Genomic DNA, 18,211 nt, shown 5'->3' with positions numbered 1-18,211 from the left:
GATGTAAAAACGGAATGAAGCCAGAGGTGGAAAAGAGAGGCGGCTTCATCCTCTTTGGACAAAATAAAGGGTGTAGCTTATATTCCCCTATCTCTTTTTTTTTTTCAGTCGGTTGCAGTCTGGGTTATTACTTTGCTCCCTCTTTTAACTTAGCTGACGTGTAAGACACCCCTAAAACAGTGTTTGGATCCCTGAGAGAAGGCAGTAAGACAACGGAGCATGGTGCACCAGCTCCCGAGAAGCACGGAGGGCAGGCGCACCCAAGGGCAGGTGGGATACAAGAGCAGTGTCCTTGTTGAGCTTTCTCCATTTTCACAGAGAGAAAGAAGAGGAAATCTCTTTCCGCAAGCAGAGCTGTCCTCTGGACAAACAAGCTTCTTAAATGATCCCTTGGGCTCCTGGCTTCCCGAGGTCACCTTTTCATTCTTTCCCTACCCCCACCCCACTACCAGGATGCCTTCTGACCCACAGGAATGTACGTGTCCACTGGCGACATGGCACACTGCATCAGGACACACTCAGGGGACCTCACATCCCCATCCTGGGCTTCACCTGGACTTGCCATGATAAACATTTAACCGTGTTCAGCGTTGGTGAAACCCTGAGCCACTTACCTGTGATACATTTGTGTTTTATGCTTTAATATCAGGAGCAGGTATAAAAGTACTGAAATAATCGTGTGTGTGTGTGTTCAGAGACATGTTGAAGAGGGAATAATACAGGAAGTGCTTATGCTATCATATTTTTCAAGACTTTCTTTAGCAATAGTCAATCTGCTGAGCTTTGGGAAAATTAGCATCTCATCACAGGCACCGAATCTGTTTTTGATTTTTACTTTTTTCACAGTTGGGTTTAAAGAGCTGCTAATGCTTCATGGGAAAGTTTGCAGATTTGTTTTCTTGAAATGTCCTCTGGACACTTGAATGTGTGGATGTTTCTCAGTGTTTTGTCCCTTGGAGTTTTTCTCAATAGGGAATTTAGTGCCCCTGGCTCCCCTGACCCCCAGAGTCAGGCCTGCAGAGACACAGGTTTTGTGCTGTCTACAGAGACTGCTGAAGTTAGAGCTGATGGTAAGGTGTGAAAAATACCAAAGGCCCCCTTTGTCCTCATCTCTTTTCATGTCACTGAGGGGAAGGGGGCAAGGGCTTCCTCAGCTGGAAGAAAATACCCTACAACGATTTCCAAAAGAGCTCTGTGAACTATCTGTAGGTTTTTAAGACTTCAAAGTGGTCTTCTGTGAACCACCTGCAGAGCCAGCCACTGGGAAAGGTGTTTGGCAAACAAATAGGTGACACATTTGATATTCTGCCTGATTTGACATGAATTTCAAGAATATCAAAGACATGATCCTCCTACAACAACAACAAAATCTGACCTATAGTTCCCACACAGATCAGCAGAGGGGAAAACCCACCCAGAGACCAGAGCTGGCCCTGACCTGAGAGTAGCCACACACCCAATTGTCTCCGCAGAGGGAAGCACCTCTCCCCAGACTCGATTGACACAGGACTGGCCATTTTCCATCAAGTTATGCCAAGCAAGAGGTATTTCTTTTACCTTGTATCTCTTTTTACATCCAGGAACCGGGCAGGCAAAAGGCTTCTCCTCCCCTCCGTTCATGCACATGGAGCTGAGGATGGCTTCAGAGCTGATGGCACTCTCTGTGGTCCAGGACTCGTCACTGTCTGACTCCTCATAATCCACCTCCTCCTCATCGTACTCGCTGCCTGTGGGGCCAGAGCAGAAATGCAAGGAGCGTCAGGAGCGTCCCTGCAGGACAGCAGGCGTGGCAGTGAGGGGACAGGCAGCTCCGACTGCCCTGGAAGAGGACATCTAGGGCACCAAGGGACTGTAAGGGCATCTAGTCCCGAGGATAGCCCTGAGGGAGCGGGTATCTGTTTTCCCATCAGAGAGACTAGGGTTCATGGTAAGGAGTTAGCTGTGCAAGAACTTGAACGCAATTCTTCAGCAAAGGTGATTGCCAAGATGCTGAAACCAAATATAACCGACCACGACAGATAGACCCCTGCCCCAACACACACACATGTACACACACACACACACACACACACACACACACACAGGATACACGTGACACTTCAATGAACAGAATTCTGTCCCCTTAGTTTCATGCTTTTATCACCATAGTAAATAGAAAAATCTGTGGGAGGGGGTTACATCTTTACACTTCAGTGGGAATTCATTTCAGATCTTTTTCTTTATAAGCTGAGTTGGGAAGACCACGAAGAAATGTGGCACTAAAGAGGGGTTACCCCAAGCTAGGGAGCAGGGGGCGGAAACACCCAGAGCTCTGAAGGCACAATGTCATGATCAGAATGCAGGTCCAGCTAGAGGAAGACCCAACAATTCCCTACCACACCTGTCCCCAGCGAACAGCACCTGCCTTTCAGTACACACACACCCCATTCCTGGGAGGGCGGGCTGGCTGAGCCACCGCAGCAGAGAGCTCAGATGCATGCGGGGATCCACTTGTACTTTGAGGTTAAGAGCTCTGCTCAGAACTGAATTAAAAATCTGCCTCACCGACTTCTGCTCAGCATGGAGGGGATGGAGAACCACTTCAACAAGCAACACCCCCCCGCCTTTTTTTTAACGAGGTCTACAGCCATTGATGTGGAGTTTTTGCACAATACAACCCTGAAGGACATAATTCTACAGATCATAAACAGTGTAAAATAATATGTTGACAAGTTCTAATGCATTTACAAGCCTCGTGGAATAAATAGGAATTATGGCACAACATTAATAAGAATTATATGGTAGCAATTACAGTTGTGAAATTCATCCCCCAGGTGTGAAGCTAAATTGCAGCAGGGGCCTGCCTGGGTGCTCACCGTGGGCTCCCTCTGCTACATCAATTATTTCAACACCAAATATTGGCACTTTTATTGGGTTTCATTTTAATAGGCATTAATAAGATTGTTTGAAGAGCCAGTCAAGCCAGGAACAAGGACTCCAGCATGAGGCAAACACTTAAAAGGATCCAGGAAGGGAGGAAGGGACCTCAAGGTGAATGAGGGCCTCATATGTTTTAGGCATGTTAGATGCATTGTCTCATTTAACCCTCCAGTGACCCTGTAAGGTGAGGATGACCGTCACTCTCACACACACAAAGGAAGTGAGCACCTTGTGGTTCAAGAGCTAACATTCTCAATTAGCGATTAAGGGAGTCAGTTTTCCCCAGGTGACGTTTTCCTGGCCTCCAATGCCAGCAGTTCTCTGGGGGTGGGGGTGGGGGGATGGGGGGTGTTTCTCAACCTCCATGTTTCTGGTCCTCCACTATCTACCACTCAGAATTCAAAGCAGCCTGTTTAGAAACTCAGGTGGTGCAGGAAAAAGAGCCAGCCAAAAATGAGGCATTGGCATTCAATGTGGGTTTCAGTAAGCCCCGCTGTGTTTGGCTGGAGACCCCAGGGATCAAGGCAGCACAGGGGTGCCACTCTGTCAAAGCCCTGAGTCGGTCTGTGAGCAAATCTCAGAATCTGTTTTTTAGTAGGGCACCGTTTAGGACATTTTACTCTTAAACAAATGCCACATGCCGGTGTCCTTTAAATGGCTTGTTAGAAAACTATAAATGCTGTTTCGCAAAGCTCCTCCAGTAGGACTTGAGAAAGTAAGAATGACTAATTTACCCATCTAATTGGGCTAACTTGTTAACCTGAATACCGAAAATTGCACAACATTTACAACTGGGGGCGCGGGGGGTGGGAAAGAAAGCCTCAGACCAACTGAAGGCTTAATGAAGCCCAGCAGAAGATAAAAGTTCAAAACTCCTCGGGATCAAAAGGGGCCAGGCCTGAGGGATTGATCCTGTGGACACAGCTGCCTGGAAACCACTCGGCATCGAGTCCCAAGTGTTGCAGGAAGGGGGACCACAGGAGTCACCATCCCCATCAGGACGCCTTTGCGAGTACAGGCGTGCTCACAGACCACAGGGTCCTCTGGGTGCTTTGTCAAAGTGCCTGCCTGGGATGGGGATCGAGAAGGATCTGTTTCTACCAAGTTCTGTCCTGTAACACAAGCTGAGCAGTGCACGGCCCTGGGTTCATGCCTTGGCTGGACAGTCAGCTGAGTGACTACCTGGCCTCTCCTTTCTCTTCTGTGAAATGGGGTAAGGACACTTCCCTTCAGTTTAATTCAAGGGCTAGAATTAATGTTGATAAAGCACCTAGCACAGGAAGCCATAGTGAGTGCTCAAAAAACAAGACAGGACCTCCCTGGTGGCACAGTGGATGGGAGTCTGCCTGCCAGTGCAGGGGACACGGGTTCCATCCCTGGTCCGGGAGGGTTCCACGTGCTGCAGGGCACCTGAGCCAGTGTGCCACAATTGCTGAGCCAGCGAGCCTGTGCCCGCAGTGAGAATCCAGTGCAGCTAAAAATAAATTTAAAAAACCGAAGACAGGATAATATCGCTTTTGTAATAATACTACCCTACGAGATTACATGTAAAATGATACTATTTTTTAGAAAAGCCTGTTGTGAAACCAAACAAAAAATAAGAAAATTCGGAGGTTTGGGAATCTCCAGTAGAAAAACTACAAGAAGGATTCTGTGTCACAAAAGAGACATGGTGCTCGCTGAGGACTGTTCATGCAGACACATCTCCAGGGGCCAGGCGGGAGCCCGTGTGATCCCTGGTGCTGTCCAAGATGAGCTGTGTGACCCCAGGCAAGTGATGTAGCCTCTCTGAGCTTTAGATTCCTCACCTGCAAAGCGGACTGATAATACTACTACCTCTTAAGGTTGTTGTGAGGGCCAACTGAGTTCCTGCTTTTAAAAGGATTTAGAACAATGGCATATCATAAGCATTAAAAAAGTATTTAGTAAATAAACAGGCAAAAGTTCACATGAAAAGTTTCATCCACTGTTCCCTCATGCATTCTTGAGGGTGCTCGCTTTTTTTTTTTTTTTAAAGAGAGGAGGTGGGGGGTAGGGAATCTACCGTTCTTTGTATCCTGTACTCCAAGTGCTACTGTTGTTTAAGTTGCTCAGTTGTGCCCAACTCTTTGCAATCTCATGGACTGTAGCCCGCCAGGCTCCTCTGTCCATGGGATGTTCCAGGCAAGAATACTGGAGTGGGCTGCCATTTCCTCCTCCAGGGGATCTTCCCAACTGAGGGATCAAACCCAAGTCTCCTGTGTTTCCTGCACTGGCAGACAGGTTCTTTACCACTGAGCCACCAGGGAGGAAGCCCACTGCCAGTGCCACCCGGTCTTCAAACAAGAGGAATGTCCCCAGCCATGAGATGAGTCCTGCAATGAGAGGGCCTCCTGCAGGTCGAGGGGCTGCTGTTCCAAAAAGCGGCACATACCCAGGTGCTGGCATCGCTTGGTGGTCACATCTAGAAAGCTTGCCAGTAGGGCCCACAGTGTCTGCAGAAAACACCTGAGGGCCCAAACCTGCTGCTCTTAAGCTCTCTTCACACATCTTTGGGCCCTAGGAAACGCTAACCCTAAACGAAAGTTACAGCTTCAGCTGAGAAGTATCTGGGCCAACCCTGCTTTGCTTTACTCATGTGCTCATGTCTTTCCAAGGAGAAAAGCCCACTCCAACCTGGTTTGGTTTCAATCTTGACTTCACCTGCCGTCTCAAAACAAATATCTGAATGAAGGGATTCCCAGCACTTGTCACCCTTTGCTAGAGAATCCTGCCACTCCCCATACCATCCCTCATTTCAGGAAAGCAGGATGGAGCAAGGCTGGCTCTCCTAGCAGTGGTCGAACAGCTCTTGGATCCTATATCCCAGCCAATAAAAAACTACGGTCACTGCCTCCTGAAGGGGAGTGTGAGTGAATATACTGATTATAAATTACATACAGACCCTGATGCTGGAAAGATTGAAGGCAAGAGGAGAAGGGGGCTGAGAGAGGATGAGATGGTTGGATGGCATCACCAACTTGATGGATGTGAGTTTGAGCAAACTCCAGGAGATGGTGATGGACAGGTAAGCCTGGCGTGCGGCAGTCCATGGGGTTGCAAAGAGTCGGACATGACTGAGCAACTGAACAACAACGTTTACTAATATATTACTGTGTAAAACAGATAAGCAAATAAAAGGATGAGGATAAAACAGTTTAATCAGTTCAGTCGCTCAGTCACGTCTGACTCTTCGTGACCCCATGGACTGCCGCATGCCAGGCTTCCCTGTCCATCACCAACTCCCGGAGCTCGCTCAAACTCATGTCTATCCAGTCAGTGATGCCATCCAACCATCTCATCCTCTCTGGGCCCCCTTCTCCTCCTGCCTTCAATCTTTTCCAGCATCAGGGTCTTTTCCAGTGAGTCAGTTCTTTGCATCAAGTGGCCAAAGTACTGGAGTTTCAGTTTCAGCATCAATCCTTCCAGTGAATATTCAGGACTAATTTCCTTTAGGATTGACTGGTTGGATCTCCTTGCAGTCCAAGGGACTCTCAAGAGTCTTCTCCAACACCACAGTTCAAAAGCATCAATTCTTCGGCGCTCAGCTTTCATATTTATAGTCCTACTCTCACATCCATATATGACTACTGGAAAAACCATAGCTTTGACTAGATGGATCCTTCGCTGGCAAAGCAATGTCTCTGCTTTTTAATATGCTGTCTAGGTTGGTCACAACTTTCCTTCCAAGGAACAAGTGTCCTTTAATTTCATGGCTGCGGTCACCATCTGCAGTGATTTGGAGCCCAAGAAAATAAAATCTGTCACTGTTTCCATTGTTTCCCCATCTATTTGCCATGAAGTGATGGGGCCGGATGCCATGATCTTAGTTTTTTGAATGCTGTGTTTTAAGCCAGCTTTTTCACTCTCCTCTTTCACTTTCATCAAGAGGCTCTTTAGTTCTTCGCTTTCTGCCACGAGGATGATGCCATCTGCGTATCTGAGGTTATTGAAATTTCTCCTGGCAATCTTGATAGTTTAATAAATATACATAATAACATGAGAAATATTTTACTTAGTAACTGTATAGATTCCATGTCTCCTTCCTCCACCTTATAGACTGTCTTGTACACCCACTCTGGAGTCCACTGCCCTTCAGGCCACCTGGAGGGGTCAAATAGGCCCATCACTGCCAGCTTTGAGGCCATCACATTGAAGTGAGCTTTTGGATTGTTCCAGGGAAGCAAGATGGGGTGTTAAGGAATGCATATGCTCATTCTTGACTGAGTAGGTGATTCCGGAGGTACGTGTGAGCCCCGTCCTGTCAGTCTAGCAGAGGGGGTGCTGGGCTCCAGCCAGCAGAGAGAGGACCCGGAATCAAGTCAGGCTCCTGGTTCTGAGACCTCATCACCAGAATCCAGAAAACGTTCATTTCTGCAGCATTTTCTAAAGAAAAAAAATTATAAAGCATTTCCTCTGTGTAAAAGAGGAAAAAGACCCCTAACACCCATTCTTGTAGCTGGGAGTAATTGGGGCAGGTAGGTGTGAGGAAAGCATGCAAGTCACAAGAAGAATTCACCCCCTGGGCCCAGAGCAGGTGTCTGGGGACGGGCTGGTAGGTGTCTTCCCAGAAGCAGGGCTGGGGAACAGTGAGTTGGTGAGTCAGAATTTTGCAACGAGAAAGAACTTGACAAGCCCTTGACTCCACCCTCAAGTTAACATCGCAGAAGTGAGAGGTGTTCAGTGGTTTATCTCACAGGTCTCTTTCTCCAGGGCTGCTGGCTGGGGACTCCAGCAGGGTAAGTCTGTGCTGTGGCGCAAGCACTGGTTCATCTTCATCTCTCCACCCCTGCCCTTTCCTTTCCACAAGTCAGCTCTAAGTCTTGGCAATGCCAACTGAAAAAGACAAGTGCTTAAGCACAAAACAGAAAACCTGCCACAGGCCAGCAGCTCTCCCCAAGCTGACTCTCTTGAAGGGTCCAGAAGACAGCATTCTCATGACTCAAGGGAAAGCCTGAAGGCCTTCAGTAAGAAAAGCAGATGAAAAGCCCACAGTCGTGGCTTCTTTAGAGTGATGGTGGCTGTTCTTCCAGAAGTGCCAACCTTTCCTCTGGGCCATTGCACCTGAGAAGGCTGACAGCACAGGGACAAGACCTGCAAAAACACTGCCCTTGTATTTTACAACAAAAATCGACTGGGTGAGATTTCTGATTTGGATGAACTTGTGGAGAAGGCAATGGCACCCCACTCCAGTACTCTTGCTTGGAAAATCCCATGGATAGAGGAGCATGGTAGGCTGCAGTCCATGGGGTCACAAAGAGTCAGACACGACTGAGCGACTTCACTTTCACTTTCATGCATTGGAGAAGGAAACTCCAGTGTTCTTGCCTGGAGAATCCCAGGGACGGGGGAGCCGGTGGGCTGCCGTCTGTGGGATCGCATAGAGTCCGACACGACTGAAGCGACTTGGCAGCGGTGGCTCTCTTAGAAGAGAGAACACCCACAAAGATCTGCATCCTAAAGACACAAAGGTCAGAGGACAGGGATGCTGGGGGAACGTGCCAGGGGGGATTTACAGTGGGGGTTCAGCCAAGCAATTATTCTGTTAGGATGATTACTGTTTTCACTGATGCGCTGGTTACAAAGTCCCATGGCTTTGAGGCTCTGCCCAACCCTAGTTCTCCCTTAAGCACTTTCATTTTTACTGCACTAATGGGCACAATATGAAGCTTTGAGGGATGCACAAAGGCATAATAGCCAAAATGCCTGTGCTTTTTTTTTTTCTCTTGATTTGGCCTACTTTTGCTTTAAATCATTTGTTCCTTAACTTCTAGCATATACTTCCATACCTAAACTTACCTATGCGTACTTGGATTTCTCTTAATAAAAACTGTAGCTACCTAAGAATGAACAAATTTTGCTTGAAGTCACTTGCATTCTGGAACTGGAGGGAGTTGGGAGATGCCTTTGTCATTTAGGTGGTGGTGGTGGTGGGGTTGCTCCTGTAAGCCTGGAGTGTGGAGACATATTTTTCATGGAACCAACCTTTGTTCCCTCTGTTTCGCAAAGGGGAGAGCTGGGGGTTCAGGAGGTGAAGGGACCTGTCTAAGGTCACCCAGTTAGAAACAGGCAGTCTGGATTGGTACTTGAGTCTTTGATTTCAAAGTCTGTGCTTTTCTGATTTAATTTTGAATGGAATATCCCTGATTGAGAGAAAGATGTGACATAGAGAGCAAAGCCCTGGAGCACTGGGAAGGAGGGGGAGGGAGCCCCAGCATGGGGTGTGGGAAGCACAGGGCTAGTCTCATACACCCTAGGTGTATGAGAGGGTGGGGCCTGCCCTCCTGGGTGTTGGCAGTCCAGTGTTCCAAAGAAAAGCCCCGTGAGTTGATTTTTTCAGGCTTTTCTTATTCTTAGGCATCATTAAACAATTCACAAATGACTTTCACCAACGTGAGAGTTTCTACAAGAAAGTTAATTTCACCTTGCACGGTCACAGGTGGGAGTTGGCAGCCACTAATCTCTCAGGCTGAGTTTTCCATTGTTATCCTCCATGGCTGCACAGTCCCCACTGTGGGGGCTGGAGGTGGGCAGGACAGTGATTGACAGAGGTGCCTTTGGGGGGTGGCCCCAAGAGCTCATGCCAGCATTTCGTTTGGGGAAATGAGCAAACCTAGTGGACAGGATTTCAGAGGGCAACTATATCCTACAGGACTGCGGGAAGAGTCCGCCTGGGTGTCAGCCACAGAAGTAAAAAGTTGATTTCATGAGTTACATGAAAAGACAGGGGGGTCCAGAGTGTCTGTGCACACTTATATCCATATCCACCCACTTGGACGAGTCCCCTTCATGGCCCAGGAGCCAGCTGAATGCCTCATTTGCCACAAGGACCACGTTACATCTAGCCCACTTCCCTCCAGACTCTGCCCACTGCCTTTGTCCCCTGCTCACCTCTTTACTCTCTGATGATGGCCCCAAACCCATTCTAGCACCTATAGTGTTCTCGTTCTTTGTATTCATAAACAGAGTGACACACAGGTAAAAACAAGTCAACCTTTTCCAGAAATCCAGTATGCCACAATTTTCTTTTAACTCAGATCATTAATATTCATGCACAAGTGATAACTGCAGTGACAGCAAACCAAAACTCTCTTGGGATGTCAAATTCTGGCAAATACATTAGCAAAGCGCTGCCTTTCTGCCTTATAGAATTATAATTATAATTAGCTTTAATTGGTACCTACCCACTTTATATGAGCTGAAGCAACAACAGTCTAAGTGAACTGGCAACAAATGATTACAATGGAAGACACACTTAGTGGCTCAAGGGACCATCGCCAAGTCTCAAAAATGCTTGACCTCCTTGGTCCACCTTCATTGTCCTGAGGGCAGCTGACCCTTATTGGGGGCACACTCATTTAAACCTCACAACTGCCCTGTGAGGCTGATGCCTACTACAATATCTTCATTTTATATACAACAAAGGCTCAGAGAGGCACAGTGCCTTGTCTGAGGTCATAAAGCTCTTCCACGGCAGAGCAAGGGTTCTACTCTAGCCGTCTTAGCTCTAGAGCTTGTCTTCCTAACCTGTCTGTGGTCCCACTAATAACTTGAATTCACCCGAACGGAAGTGCACATCTCTCGGTATGTTCAAACCCATGTCACTGAACTCGTGGTGGCCTTGAGAGTACCTGGCACACCCAAGTCGCTCAGTATGTATTTGTTAAACACATAAATGAAAGACAAAGATGAAACAGGCCCCCTGACACCAGGTCACTGCTTTCTAACCACACAACAGTGTTACGTGTGGACACTGCAAGCGATGAAGGCATTGTGGAGATGCACACACAGCTGTGTATCTGACATCCAGGGTCTGCCACTTCAAGACAGATGAGATGCAGAAGGCCAATCCCCCGTCACCTTCCATTGTGTTGATTTTTGACAAAGTGAGAACCACGAGTTGATGATGTGGTCACAGGCAGCTGCGCTCCTGCTGGTACACTCGTAACAAGGGGAACGTGGGAGGGACGCGGAGGCCGTCACCCCCAAACTGGCCAGGACCGTGCAGCCCTGACTGCCGCCCAGCCTACGACGCGACTGCCGTCACCGAAGGGCTGAGCAGGGCTCGGAGGCCGTGGCCCTGCTGCTGGCTCCTTGTCAGTCTCACTCCACAGCCCATGATTGAACTAAGGTTAAGATCTATGGAATCTTAAGCTCTATGGAAGCCTTAAGGTTAAGGCTACGGAAATCAGCTGCTTCTAAAAACTGGGTGTTCAGATTTTATTTATTTATTTATTTATTTATTTATTTTTTTAACCTGGGTGTTCAGATTTTAAAACAACTCCACCAAGCCAGGGTAAGAAATCCTCTATTTGAATAGGCACATTCCCAGAAAAAGATGTAAAGGGAAAACCAACCTTTTTCTCATCAGTGTTTTCTTATTTTGCCTCCGTCCTGTTCTTTCTCCCTGAGACTTCAGAGAAGCCTCTGTTCTTCTCTCACCCGCTCAGTTTGGAGTCAAGCCCCTGCCGTTTGTTCCTGACTGAGTGTTGGTACCTAATTCCCCAGCTCTCCATCTTGGTGAGAGGAGAAACAAACTGCCCCCAGAGCACAAGAAAACGTCTTGTCTCCTTTATTGTTCTCGTATTCTGGCTATTTTTCAGGAAAAACAAAATGAGCAATAAGAAACAAGGACGTCCCTTCGGTACTGCGAGGGTCTCAGTGACATTGCTGCCCCCATCTCTCCTCCCGCATCAGCTCCGCTATTTTACTTTTGGGGGAGATTAAAATGGCCCTTTCCCCTTAGCCTTCCAGTTGCTGCTCGAGATTCACAGAGATTTAACACAAAGGTTTCCTGTGGCAACAGGCAACTCTCAAGACCTATTTCCGATGCAGAGTCCCAGTGTTTTCAAATTGCGACTAAGTGGGTAGTGAAGTCATTTTTGTGGGGCATAATTAGAATTTTTTTTAAAAAAATGGACAGAATGGAATATAAAGTATCAGAGTAGAAGATGTGTTTGTAAAACTTGTTTACGGTGTGTTTCTCAGTGTAAAGATTCTTCTGACTACATCACAGTAAGAAAAGCATGAAGCCATTTTTAAACCACCAGTAACGAGCTTCTTTCTACAAGAACCAACATTCATTTCCGGGGGGGAAAAAAAATCAAACAATTTTTAACTGACATTTAAATAGGGTATAGAGAGGCTGTAATAGAAGAGAGAGGTCATTTTTGGTGCCTGCCAAGAGGGCACTGTGTTGGTTAGCAGGAACCTACAAACGAACAGGGGAAGGGGGGCTGTTGGCAAGCCGACGTCAGGCCCACCAGGAGGACAGAGACAAGGTCTGTGAAAGTGACAGAGGTGTATCATGGAGAGAAAGTATGAAGACAGCTCTTCACTGTTTCAGGTGTCCTTCTGAACCATGCCACTTCTCATTCTTTTTGAATATTCTCTAGGGAAGCCAATCTGTGTTTGCAGGGTGGGTGAAATCTGGTTCTAAGAAATGGTCCCGAGTCACCCACAGGGCTCTTTAAAAAGGGTCCTACAGGGCACCCTGGACTCTTACCAGCTGTCATCAGGCTGCAAATAGAATAGGTTCTCTGAGTTTTGAACCTTGCAGCTGAGCTAAGAAGGGCTGGCCAGCAAGCAGGTGCCTGTGAGGGGTGAGTGTCCAGACTCAGAGAATCAGGCCTGCTCAGCCCTGTGAAGGAGGTGCAGGGGAGCCTGGAAGTGCGGTGTGGGTGTGTCCAAGGGTGACTGGCTTGTCCTGCCCGTCACCCTCTGTCTCTCCTGGGAGATTGCTGTCAGACTGTGGGTTCCTCAAGGCTGGGCTGCTCCAACTGTCCCCAGAACCCAGTACCCAGCATGGTGTGCACCCCGAGCAGGGCTCTGCCAGTCCTTGTGGAAGGAAGGTATCGACGGCAGAGCCCTGAGCGCTGGAAGGATGGAACCACGAGACACAACGCACAGAGGAATTTGTATGTAACACACAGACTCTGTGCTTCGTGATTAGGCTTATGTCATACACACCACAATTTGTATATGACAAAATAAGACGAACAGTGACAATGCCATTAGGGATCACAATCTGTATGATGCACACACACAACAGCTCTATCTCCCATTAAACCTGATGAATACAACTACAGAAACCAGCTGGATCCCAGCCAGAGGCTGCGTTGGGGCAGGTAATTCAGGGACTTGGGAGCAGGCTGCCTGTATTAGGATCTGGCTCTGCTATTACCATCTGGGACCCTCTACCAGACTCTGCTGTCCGTGGGATTTTCAAGGCAAGAATACTGGAGCAGGTTGCCATTTCCTCCTCCTGGGATCTTCCCCACCCAGGGATCAAACCTGCATTTCTTGAGTCTCCTGCACTGGCAGGCAGATTCTTCATCACTGTGCCATCTGGGAAGCCACCCTCAGACCCAACATTCCACCTTCAACTCCTCATCTGTAAAATGGAAAAACAGGGGAACTAACTTCACAGGGCTGTGGTGAAGATGGAGAAGGAAATGATGGTCCACTCCAGTATTCTTGCCTAGGAAATCCCAGGGACAGAGGAGCCTGGCCAGCTACAGTCCGTGGGCTCACAGAGTCGGATACGACTTAGCAACTACACCATCACCACCAACATGTATAAAGTGGTTACATTAATTTCTGGCATACAGTTCTGTACTATAATAGCTCTGGATGGTATTATTGTTTTGATCAGTAATTTAAAACTGTCTAGACTTGGAAGAAATGACCAGGTATGGACAAAGCCAGCGAGAAATCATCTGGTTAGAGTCATCTGTCTAAAATGCATGGACAAAAATGCCTAAGATGTAGTTTGCCTTTTTAATACAACGGATGAGAATACTGCTTTCTAATGCTGTCAGAAATAAACAAACGGCTGATTCAGGGTTATATGGCTGAACTTATTTTTCATTAATTCACCCACAGTCCTGGAGACCTGGGGGTGAAAGAGACACGCAATCTCTCTGTACAGTGAGATGAGGACCCCCAGTGGCTCATTTCTACACTGTGGGTTCCTGTAGCGAAGGCGTGCCTGGCTCTCAATAATGTGAATTCTAGAAACAATGGGAGCAGAGCACTGTCTTTCTGAAACAAGTGCAGCCTTCTCTGTGGTACAGAGGCACTTGCCAGGGTTACAGGAATGGTGTTTTCCTTTCTAACTACAGATTTAATGCGTTGTATGTGCAGGAGGGGTGGATGTTTCTATGCCAAGAGAAAGCTCTGAGGGTAGGGTTGGGAAAAGGATGATGATGGACTTCAAGAAGAATGATGCAATAATCAAGATAAGAAATAATTAGGGTCCACTGGCAAAAACCAGTTTCTGCTGCATCAGAGTAATCCTCTCTTTCAGACCCAGCCGAGGACGTGAAAACGCGCCACTGCAGAAAATACGTTGTGCTTCTCTGGGGAAGAATGTCATGAAGAGTCACTGAAAGTTCACAGGAATCTCGGAGATCTCCCATAAAAGCTTTGTTTCACACTTTGTCCCATGTGGAAACTACAGCCTGGGCCGCATGAAAAACGAGTTTTATGAGAGCACTTCTGATTTTTAAGAAGGCTATTTGGCTTCATAACAGGGCAGCTTCCTGAGAGCCCCGGGATGTCATTTTTACATATTGCACATCGTAGGCTGCTTCCATAATCGTCAGGGCCACACTTAAACCTGGTGAAACGTTGCTTGAGTGACAAACCTCGACAAAAGCAATTGGGAGAAACTGCAGGGGCAAGAACTTCCCGGTCAAAGAGATTGTTTTAAGTGCGCTATAAAAAGGAGTCTGATTTTTTGCATGAGGGTAAGGGGTCGAGTGAGACGAGGACAGCACAGCTTCTCCTGCTTCTGGCATTTTCCATTCCCTACACAATTATTACCCAGCTTCTCCTGGGCCCCAGTGTTGCGGCAGGCCTTGAAGTCCAAGGTCACAGAATGAGCATCCAGTGACCTTGATGATGCTTTCTCCTCTATTTCTATTTTTCTGGCAATATCTCACATGACCATGAGCATATACTTTGGAGCCCAACAGCCTGGATCCCCATGCCCCCTCCTTCACGGACTGTTCACTGACCTTGGGCTACTTGCTCAAGTTTTCTTTGCCTAAAAACCCGCGTCAAATAATTCAATGAATCAACATATATGTAAGTACTTAAATCAGCACCCACTCAGCACTCTGTATTTGCAGAACCCCAGGAGTAGCAGGGGTCCATGAAGTTGCCTAGTTTCCCCCGCCCACGGTCACTCCTGCTTCCACGACTGGCTCCTGCCCCGTGGGTTAGTGACCCTCAGGCTCAGCTCCCATGTTCCACACGGGGCTGGTTCCTGCCCTCCTGCCTGTCCTCCTGGCCTGCTCTGGCCTGTGTGTTGGCCACCTGGTCACTGTCCTCTAGATTCACCTTCCCCGTGTGCGGCTGTGGGTCAATCCCCCTGTGTTCTCTCACTCTGGACAAGAATGTGGCCTGCCATGGCGTGGCAGCGGGCTCCCTTGGCTACTCTGTCCTAGTCCATCCTGGCAGATGTTCCGTGACAAAGACAGGACGCCCATCCTCGGGAGGCTGGCTTCCTTTCAGCTGGTCAGAGTTGACCTCAGAAGTGGCTCTGCGTTCTCCCTGTTGCTGTGACGTCACAGGCATCAACTCTGGCCTCCAGGGGTTGCTTGGTGACAGGAACATGGTTCTTAGACTCAGAAGCCAAAATTCAGATCCTCTCTGTGGCATCCTAGGGAACGTACCGGTCTCCTTTAAGCCCTGTTACCACACTTGAACAATGAGGCCTGCAGCAGGATCGGCCTGACAGTTTGGTGAGGACTGAGCTGGAACACAGAAAAGGCTTCTCTCGGTGCCCAGCAGAGGACGAGCTCAGCACAGACCTGGTCACACGACCTATTCCCTCCCTGTCCAAAACAGAGGTGGAGGGCTCCTTCCTTTCCTCCATCCTTGCCCCTCCCTGGGTCACTTCAGGGCTCCCTGGACACAGGCATTGTTGTATAGAAATCCTACACACGCAGAGTGCTTCCTCTCAATGTGTTTACAGTAAGTATGTTATGCTTAACTGAACGATGCCATATAAGTGCCACATGGTGATAAACAAGATGTTTTCCCATGGCTTAGTAATAAGACTAGGGGTTTATTATTAGACATCTATTGATAGTTGAAAACAGGAACAGTCCTGGCCTAATAAACCACACCTATTGGTCCCTGGAAAGGCTGCAACAGAAGTAACAAAAGATCTGTCTGCATGGCCCAAACTCACATGGAAATGTGATGGATGATCTATTTACAGTTTGGATTCCAAAGTCATCAGGTGCTTGAATTCTATTGTGCCTGTTACGAACTGTGACTGGTCTGGATGGGAATTTTTAATATAATGGATGAGGATGGACCAGAAATTTCTGAGACCCTAGACAGCTATATCTTGAAGGCACCAAAGTGGACACGCAAAACTGTGGCATAAACAGACTCCTCCCCTTCCTCTCTAGAGTCTCCATGACGGACTATCAAACTGCAGCAGAGGCTTCTGTTTGGGTGGCTTCCTTGTGTGCAAATCCCAAGGAGGGGGTGGGTGCTGAGGAACTGCTTCTGGCCCATTTTCCAAAATGATTCGGGACAGAGCAGGCCAGGAAGACGCCCCACCTGCCATTTTCATGTGAGAGGAAGAAGGCTTTGTCCATAAAAAACAAAAAATAGAAACCCAGTGACATAAGATACCATCTCACTGTCTTTTTGCCGTTTATTTCATGTTTATAGTTAGGAAATGGTATTTCTGTACCAAGATCTGATCCTCTATGCAAAATAAAGGAAGACTTTATTTTGAATTTCTGTATCTTGTCTTCCAAGGCCCTCCACAAGCTGGCCCCAGCCCTCTAGCCCCATTAAAAGAGCCCCTCACCCCCACCCTCTGGCAGCTTCTCTCCTCTGGAATGGAAGGAGGTGTTTTCACGGCCCTAAACTCAGCATCTCCCTCAGCTCCTGCCCTATTCCCTTGGCTTTGGCCTCTACCTGCCCCTTCCATGAATGTCTTCCAGCTCTGCTTTAAGTTCCCAAAGAGCCTGGACTGTTTTGAACTTCTCTCCTACACCTCTAAGTCCTGAGGGTACCATCTGTACTTACTTTCCGACTGACTTTAAATAAAACACCCAAGCTTGACCTTTATAAGCTGTCAATGCTAAGTCATAAAAGGATACCATGCAAGGCTGGAAAAGACCTCAGGTCTTTTGTGCCCATCTCCCCTGTTACGGGGACAGTGTTGAGGACAGATGCACTGAGGCTGGGGGAGGTGACCTGTCCTCGGTCACATACTTAGCAAAGGTTCAGGCAGGGACAAAACTCCAACAGTCAGGTCCTGGACTCCTCCCCCCACCTCCCCAAGCTGATGTCCTGTCAGTGGCTTGCCTGAGTTAAACATATGGAAAACCCAGCATTTGCAGGCCAGACAACAGAAACTTCCCTCATTTCACAGGGACCGTTCATGATACCGAAAGAGCAAGTTCTGGAAACTACAGGTTGTTATTGATGCTTCTGAGGTAGTTTTGACGAGTCCACATGACCCCCAGCCATGATCTGTATACACAGATGCAGAATCACAAATATTAAAGGAGTAGGAGGTTGACATACTTCTCTCTAAATGTCACTCTAATGTCAAGGGAAAGAGGAAGGTAAGACTGTTCAATTCTAAGTTCTCACGCCACCAAACAGCTTTACTGCCCCATCCTCCTCCTCCTCCGTTATGGAGTCTGATTTGTGGCCAGCACTAAATCCAGATGATCCATTTTTCAAATCCATCCTTGCCCAGAGGCATAAGGGTCGACCTCAGAGAGGCAGCCAGCACTGTGTGCCAAAGGAGGGCGATGTTTGTAGATGTGATTACTACAACCCTAGCTAACCTCCCATTTTTCAACTCAGGTCTACTAACTACTTCTTCCCTTGAATTGGTTTTCCTCTATCAGGAGGACATTCCTTTTTATCCAAAGACAAACCAATGACCCTTTGCAAGTCCCATAAGCCATATGTCATCCACAGATTTCCTAATGGGATAATCCACTTGTCACAGACTATAAAGGAAGCATTTTCCAGTGGCCTAAATGAGGATTAATGAACTAATATTCAGCGGACCTTTGGGGAGACACAAGAAAACCTCTGGCGTGGGCAACGTCATCAGAACCCAAACAACCTGCACACTCTGCATTTATGAGAGGCCCTTTCAGATGACTTCGGAAGCACAACTTTCAAGTTTTAGCATCCAGGAGAAACACATGGCTATTTTTTTCTAAAAGGTGTAAGTGGGGAATTCCTTGGTGGTTCAGTGATTATAACTCCATGTTTTCAC

The 18,211-nt window shown here is 47.7% G+C and overlaps 1 protein-coding gene across 1 annotated transcript in view; it reads right to left on the bottom strand.

The window, feature by feature from the left end:
• JAZF1 (JAZF zinc finger 1) overlaps positions 1 to 18,211 on the bottom strand; it is a 322,883-nt gene that overhangs the window by 7,609 nt on the left and 297,063 nt on the right. The window contains exon 4 of the mRNA XM_043873020.1: positions 1,558 to 1,727. Coding sequence (XP_043728955.1) covers positions 1,558 to 1,727 — 170 coding nt within the window. The remainder of the gene's footprint in view (positions 1 to 1,557; positions 1,728 to 18,211) is intronic.

The sequence above is a fragment of the Cervus elaphus genome, chromosome 18 (assembly GCF_910594005.1).
Source record: "Cervus elaphus chromosome 18, mCerEla1.1, whole genome shotgun sequence".
Lineage (NCBI taxonomy): Eukaryota > Metazoa > Chordata > Mammalia > Artiodactyla > Cervidae > Cervus > Cervus elaphus.
This window is presented reverse-complemented; position numbering and strand designations above follow the sequence as displayed.